This window comes from Sipha flava, unplaced genomic scaffold (genome assembly GCF_003268045.1).
Source record: "Sipha flava isolate LNK unplaced genomic scaffold, YSA_version1 453_pilon_pilon, whole genome shotgun sequence".
Classification (NCBI taxonomy): domain Eukaryota; kingdom Metazoa; phylum Arthropoda; class Insecta; order Hemiptera; family Aphididae; genus Sipha; species Sipha flava.
In genome coordinates, this window is record NW_020273214.1 from 1 (window position 1) to 8,778 (window position 8,778).

General features: G+C 23.6%; 1 protein-coding gene across 1 annotated transcript; it reads right to left on the reverse strand.

Moving 5' to 3' along the window:
• Positions 1-752: 752 nt before the first annotated feature.
• LOC112689577 lies at positions 753-8,778 on the reverse strand (the record flags this gene model as incomplete). Its single annotated transcript, XM_025563356.1, has 6 exons — positions 8,436-8,778; positions 5,984-6,171; positions 5,699-5,878; positions 2,657-2,742; positions 936-1,022; positions 753-859 (listed from the first exon to the last, which is right to left on the reverse strand). Coding segments are annotated over exons 2-6 (553 nt in total), but the record flags the coding sequence as incomplete, so codon positions are not given.

Consider the following 8,778-nt stretch of genomic DNA (forward strand, 5'->3'; position numbering starts at 1 on the left):
TTTTTTAGGGAATGAAGTCCCTAGCCCTAATCATAACCGATTAAAATTTGGGAAGAATTGAAAACTTCAAGTATCTATAAACAGTTCAAATTCATTTAAATATTTTGAAACTTTAATATAACTAACATTTTAATACAAGCAGATACTTAATAAATATTTCGAGTCACTACGATTAATATATTTTATAGAATAACAATCAAATAACTAATGTCATGTAGTTAAAATACCCGAATTCGTCAAAATATCATTTTCAAATACTTATAATTTATTTTTATTTTTTTAAATTAAGCTCATTCAGTGTCCCACAGTTGTGATGTGTGTACGCGTAATTTTTTCGGTCACCTTAGTATTACATTTATCTACTCTAAACTTGTGAAGTTTAAATTACATTTTAAACGTGTCGATTCCAAAAAAAATTGTTCTTATAATTATAACCACGCACTCCCCTTCTCCAGAGACTTCCCCTTTATAGGGGAATCAAGCATATCGTGAGTATAATGTCATTATATAAAACCTTCCACAAATTCTCGAAATAACCCATTATTGAACAAAATTACTGCAACCAAAAATATTTGTTATCCAAAATAAATAATATAAATATTGATCTTAGGTAAACTGTTATATTTCTTATATTTTTTATGAATTAAATATTTAAATAATTAAACAATTATTTTTTAAATTTAGTAAAACATCTAATATGATTAATATTTAAGGACTTGAAATAATTTTAAATAATACAGATAATTTTTTACCTAAAAGTTCTTGAGAAATAATTGATGTTGGTATTATATCTATTTCTTCCATTGATAATGGTAAATTAAAAGCCACATCTTGATTTTGAGCATCAAACAGAGCACGACTGTAAAAATATTCATAACAAAAATCATTAATTTAAAATCTATAAATATAATTTATATGTAAATTTAGATGCTTACAGTAAACTAAGGTTAGTTATATGTGTCCTTAAAACGTCATCAGCAGAAATTGCATCAAAATCCCGTATTAAATTTGTGAAATAATAACTTCATATTAAATATTTCAATAGTTATTGTTAAAACATATACAAATAAAAAGTTAAAAATTTATTAAGCACATTTTACATAATTTAAAATTAATATAACTATTATAAAACTAGGATTCTTATTAATTATCACCAGGGCTGTGAATTTAATGCATTTAGAATGTGTTAATTATGCATGTACTTATGCACTAAAAATATGAAAAATATACACTAAATTTTTTAAAATATATAAAATTATACAGTAAAATGAAAAAAAAAGCCTCTTTAAAAATTCCTTTATTAAAAAAGTGACTATTAAAATTAAAAAATTAATAATTATTTAAAAAACAATATTCTTTATGCATGTATACATAATATCCTGTATGCCTTGGCATGCTGGACCAACGGAGATTACACTACGAAAATATTAACAGCTGGATTTTGGAATAGAACGCTGGAACGTAAAAAAAATGTATTCAGTATTCTTGAATAAAAAATGCAAAGAAAAAATATTTTTTTAATGTTTATAATACATAAGTCGAAAAGTATTTAAATACAATTATGAATACTTAATAAAACAGTCTTTGGGCTACAGGTATTTAAACTATTAAATAATTTATATATTATTTATTTTTTGTAATTTTTTGTTAATAATAGTTCCAGTTTGGTCTTTTAAATGACTGAATTTAACTGAAATATATTGAATGATTTGTATTACTTTTAATAGTGCATTTTTTGTGAAGGCATAAATGAAGCACTATAACAATGAATTCATGAATATATGCATTTGATTCATAATAAGATAAAACAAATTTTGGCCAAACCTATTTCTTTAAACTATTTATAAGTAGCAAAAAAAAAAAAACATACAAATGCATTAAATTCACAGTTTATAACCATGTAGAAAAAATTGTATTAATTATCAAACTATTTATGTAATAAATAAAAGGCAGATGTTCATGCATTAGCATATTTTTTTTTTCATTTATTCAATTTGTTTTGTGACCTATAGAATATAAAAGTAAAATTGTTATGTTGCATATATTTACATATTTCAATTAATTTTTTATATTTTATTAATGCATAGTTATGCATATTCGGTATTTTTAGATTTTACTGAATATTTAACAATGTAATATTGTCTATTGCGATTGCTATTTTTATAATTATATATTTATCAGATAATATCAAATAAACTACAGTCCAAATGAGAGCTATTCTCCAAACACATGATTTTAGGTGACAAAAAATGGGCGTGTATCATCCTCTTAATATAAAAATTCCAAAACATTTCAAAAAACAATGTTTAATCAGAGTAATATACATTTAAGTAAGTAAAACAAAATATATTTTACATAAATTTAAAAATTTTATAATTGTAACGATTAATTTAATTCTTCAGATTAATTCTACAATAAAAGAAAACTAATTTTTTTTTAGTTCATTGATTTTATTTTATTTTTTTAAGTTTTTAACAGTTTAAATAAATATTATTAACTATATTATTGCACATATTGATTTTTTAAATTTTTTTTATGCAAATAATGACATTTTATCGAGCATATTTTACTTTTATATAGGATATATTACAATTTTTTAAAGCATAAACATCTGCCCTTTAGTATAATAGATTATAAATTTGATATTTTCAATCACCCTCTTTCTTGGTTTAATACTGGTGGTGTACTTATTGTATTCATTTGTCTTGGTCTAATTGATACCTCTTCTGATGATTCAGTATTCTAAAATATTTAAAAAGATATTTACAAGTACAATAATAATAATATTGTTTATAAATATAATATAAATATACATATATTTATACTACTTATATTTTATTATTTAACAATTTATATTTTCTTATATATATTTTATTCTACTTATATTTAGTTTTATGAGGTTAATTTTATTATTTTGTCTATTTCAAAAATATGATTGATGAATTTTTTATGAAATTCAAACAACAAATAAAATATAAGAATCAATATTCAAACTCTTACATTTTATAAATTATAAAAATATTAAATAAGCAAAATAAATAATTGCAATCATGAAGCTTCAGCTTATTTTATGTTAAGGTATTTAATCAAAAATAGGTTGTATTTTATTAAAAAATAATGAAAGAATTAATAAATTAATACAAGATGATAATCCGCGATACATGCACATTAATTTTGTATATTTTTTGATACATTTTATACATAATGTAGTTCTATTCATTTTTCTTTAATAATTTATTACACAAAAGTGTAAAATGCACATGTATTGATATAAGCTATTATTACTTATTTTTTATATTAAATTACAATAGAAATTATAACAGCAAAGTCATCATATCATTTTTTAACTATATTTTAAGTTTTAAATTTTTATAAGCATTAACTGTATAAAAAATACTGTTTATATTAATATGAAATTAATTAATTTTTAAAAAGTTAATAAAATTTAATCATATGATAGTAATCACAATACATCTAGATATGTCTAGATATGTTAATTTATTTTAAAATTTTAACATTTAAGTATGAAGTTTTGTTAATTTACAGAATGATCAGACACATAATTTAGGAAGGGGGCGGTAAGAGTGATCTCCCCCCAAAGACAATATTGTAGTAATTAATAATTAATGAAAAAAAAAAAAAAAAAAAAATAACTATTGAATTCCGTGCATCAATAAATTATATTATCTTTATTGTCCATGTGTGTCACTCTCATATCAATCTCTTATTTATGGTCACTCCATAGATATATTATACAACAACATGGTCACTCAACTTAAAATACAGTAACCAATTCCTAACTACAATAAAAACCGTTTTTTATGTTCAAAACCTGAACTTCGTGCTGCCTGCTACATTCGTTTTATCAGCTTTTTTTTTTATTTCATCAGTAATTAGTTAACAGTTATATTTTTATATTTCTAAAAACGTGTTGAATACTAATAATAGAACTGTAAATTGTTAAAAATTGTTAAATTGTTAGTTGATTTTAAATTGTTAATTTTAATTTTTAAAAATAAGTAACTCTTTCTCAATGGTTGCAAAAGGAGCCGATTCCTGTCAAACATAAGAGTGATAGTTATGAACTAAACGTTTAAATATTGCATATTCAACAGATTTTATTAAAAAAAACCTATATTTTCAGAGAAACAAAAAAAATTGTAATATCTTAATCTGTCTACATTGTTATCTGCTACTACTGAGCCTGTTTTGCCACAAAAAAATATGTGATGACATTGATTTCAGTAATGATATTGGTGATAATATCAAAGAAAATTGTGCTCAACTATCAGACTATAATAAAACCAAAATATTAGAGCTTTCTAACATACCTAAGAATAATTTTGTATACCAATTTAGTACACACATAAAGAAAGGTAAAGAAGAAAAGACATACTTAAATAGAACTTATTTTGAAACGTAAAAATGGCTAGGTATTCTCCCAAAAAAAAATTGGTTTATATGTAAATATTGTGTTCTGTTTGCTGACAAAGGAGGAAAATGTAATAACATGGTTCTACAAAAAATTGCTATTCCTTTAGTTAAATATGCAAAGATATCGAGTAAAACAGGTGATTTTGCATTTCATAATAGCTATCAGTACGATATAAATACAATTACAACAGTAGAATATTTTTTTATTTAATCATAAACACCCACAAAATGAAATTATTAATATGGTTAGCACCCATAGAAATAAGCAAATTTATGAAAACCGAGAAAGAACTTTATTTAATGTTTATTAACAATAAACTAACTAATTTATAAAGTATAAAACTTAACTTTTCATTTTTTTAAGCCTTAGCCATTCTGAATAATATTAATTGCCTCCAATGGCATAGTCAAGAATTACCCAAAGGAGGGGTTTACGTGCATATAAAAAAAACTTTAAGTTTATATAAATTATAATTACAAATCCTGATATCCTTTTTTTAGGAAAATTGGGGGGGAGGAATGTACTTCTAAACCTTCCCTGGCTATGTCACTGATTGCTCCCCCAAAATAAGCATTCATTTATGTGCCTGAGAATGATTAAATATGAAGTAAATTTTTATAATATTTCAGTAAAACTATAAAATGCATAAAAATAAACAAAAAAACTAGTAATTCTATACCAGGGATGGGCAACTCAAAGTTACAAGAGGGCTAATTCTTAAAAAATTAAAATATAGTGGGTCAGAGCATTGAAAGCAATAAAAAAAAAATTCATTCAAAATATGCATTTTAATTAGCATTTATATACGCGAAAATAATAAATTCAACATACACTACAGTACAACACAAATGATACAAAGAAACTAATAATAATTCGGTACAAACAGCTATGGTTGAAAGCTATATGTACACATATTATATATATAACATTTAGACATTTAACGATGTTTAATACCAGATAACAATTATATTGATAGACGATAAACTTTAAAATTCCATGATGTAATTTGAAAATATAGCACGAGCCAGATAAAAAAAGGCCACCAAGCCGAATGTAGCTTACGGGTCACCAGTTGCCCACCTCTGTTCTATACAATAACTAGTTACTATATAAACTTAAGACAGAACTAAAGTTAATGTATAAAAAATCAAATTATATATTTAAATAATTTACAACATTGAATCATTTAAAAAAAAAAAAAAGAATTTTTGTTACACTAGAAAATTTGAAAGGAGGAAAAAGAGTTTAATAAAATTAACATACCCGAGATTGTGGATTAGAATTAATATCTGATGAAGTTGATGGTCCAGGATTATCCGGTGAGTTTGGTGAATCAGGCGAATCTGATGAATCTGGCATATTTGCTGATTCTCCAGGAGTTGGTGGTATAAGTTCAATTCCAATTTCAATAGATCCCGAATTACACGTTGGACATGTAGTTTCCTAAGAAAAATTTATTAAATACATACCATATTTAATATATTATAAATTATATATTTTATTATTTAAAATTATATTTTAACACCACATGCAATAGGTCAAACATACATCAGTTACATAAAAAATTTCTTCACAATTGTAGCAAAAAGCAAGATCGTTTTCATTATCAGATTCATAAGAATTATTGTATTGGCTGTTCATTGTAAATTATTTAAGTAGCAGGATCTACAATTTTATGCTTCTGTCCAAGTATCTTTTACTCATATGAAGTCTAAAATACAGGCTTAATCTCACAACTGAAACATATTTAAAATATTATTATATATATGTATATAAGTAGAATAAGTAGAATATTAGTATATTTTTTTTAAATTTCTACCATAAAGTTTATTGCCATTGGTATGAACCATTATTGAACACCTATCAACCTGTTGTGATTTACCTAATTTAAATTAAAATGTTACTTATTATTAATGAGGATTAACTAAGGAAATATTTATTTTTATTTTTATTTTTAATTCACTTTAGTGATTATGACAATGGTGTTCCGTAAGAAAATAATTTTTTTGCAAGTTAAAATCACTTATAATAATTAATGTAAATTACAAATTCTAATACATGGTATAGACTTTTAATTTATACCCAATACACTATATAGCCATGTTTGTTCTATACCAGCGATTCTTAACAGGGGGTCACCAACAATTTTTTTAGGGTTGCATCATGTGAAAAAAAATTATTTCAAATCAACAACAGCAAAAGAGTTATTAAATTAAAAAAAATATTAAAATTTATACCATTTTTATTTTTATTTTCTATTAATTAACACCAATCGGCTTTTATAATATACTTTTTTTGTAAAATGTATATACAATTAAATACGATAATAACAGTTTGTAAAATTTTTCAATGCTTACATTACAAAAGGGTCGTTAGACACATTGGTGACATTATAGGAGGTCGCGAACTCAAAAAGATTGAGAATCACTGTTCTATACAATATAGTTATTCAATAAATTTATAATATTAAGCTAATACAATTTAGAATATAATATATTAACCCCATTTTATAAAAAAAAAGTCCCATATACTTACCTAAAAAACAGCCAGCAAATCACCTACTTAATAGTTAAAACTAATGCCTTTTATTTCATAGTTAATTATAAGTTTGCACTTGTGTTAAATAATTATAATTTTTTCTTTTATTTACAAATGAGTTTTCATTTAATTGTTTTTTTATTACAATTTAATTTTTATTTTGCACTTTTGTAAAATCAATGCAGGATTTTTTTGTTGGTAATGACAATGTTAGTAAAAAATATTTTCTGAATCAAAAAAATTAAAAATTATTATTAAAATATTGATATACTGAATAAGTATTTAAATATATTATGTTTTAATTAATTAAAGACACCCAAATAAATTTATGAGAATGGATGTATTAAATTTTACTTGATATATTATGTGGATGGCATCAGAATTAATAATATATTATAAATAGCTAAAATAGTAAAACAAGCTTTCTTAGTCTTAATTACTTAGGAATGCTAGTACCTAAAATTACCTTATTGTTATTTACCGTGAGATCAGAAACAATTATTCATATGGTTAACTCTTTTCAACATAGGGCAATAAATCAAAATAGTATTAAATATTGATATATCTACAGGAGAGATCTAAGGAAAGCAGTATAAAACCTATATCTAAAAAAGCAACGGTTGATAAATGTAATAAATTCAGAATGATAAGATAAATGATACACGTAGCCAAAATCTTAGTAAAGATAATATGTAATCAAATTGAGAACATAAAAGTAATAGACAAAACAGAAACTGCAATAATTAGGGAGTAAAACAAGAATATACACTTTCATCATTTCTATTTAATATTTAGGTATAACAACCTATTAAAGATAATAGAGAAAGATTTTTCAAAAATAAAATAGGCATAAAGGAAAAAATTCATACAATTACTGATAATATTACAAAAAAAGCATTTTCGAAATTAACGATGGATAAATTTAAACTTCGTAGTACAATGAATAAACAAAGTCTTGATATATTAATGTTTTTTATGTATTGAATAAGAATTGACTAAAAACATAAATTATGACAACATTATTGAACAATTTAAAAGTATGACACTATCAAAACGTAGACTAATATTATATTTATTTTTATTTACTTTTTAAATATAATGAATTAATAGTTATATATATATATTTAAATAGTATTTACACAATTATTTACTAGCTAGTAGCTACAGTTACTTAACATGTACATTATCGAGGTAGTGTTTTGTGTTTAAGTCTTTGTACTCTAAATGATAATTTCAATTTTCCTAAAGAATAATGTTAATGACCATACTGGCAAAAAAATTTCTAGACATGCCATCAATTATACAATAAACACTAAAAAAATTTTGCATTTGATTAGCATTTGATCCTTGATAGGCATCTCTATTAATAATAATTACGATAATGCCATCAAAAGTATACACATTTAGATCAATACATGATTTGACACGTTTGATCTTATAAGTAAATAAGAAAAATACTTACTAGTTGTAACAACAACAGTATCGAATACAAAGATTCTGTAAATCAACAAGTGTGCGCTTACGATTGTACGTTAGTATTAGTTGGCGGTCAGCCGTAATTATTCAACAAAAATCGAAGAAAACTGGAAAACAACTCGAAGGGTTAGATTACAACACACGTGGCATCGAACACGAAAATAATTTATATTTAATAGCATCGATGGTGAATAATAATACATTTAATATATTAAACGTCTGAAACCAAATGCTTCCGTCGGTAACATAAATTGAGGTTAATGCGGGAATTGTGTAACTTATGACTATAACTTCAGACAGTCAAGGCCTAATATGATATGCATTGTCAT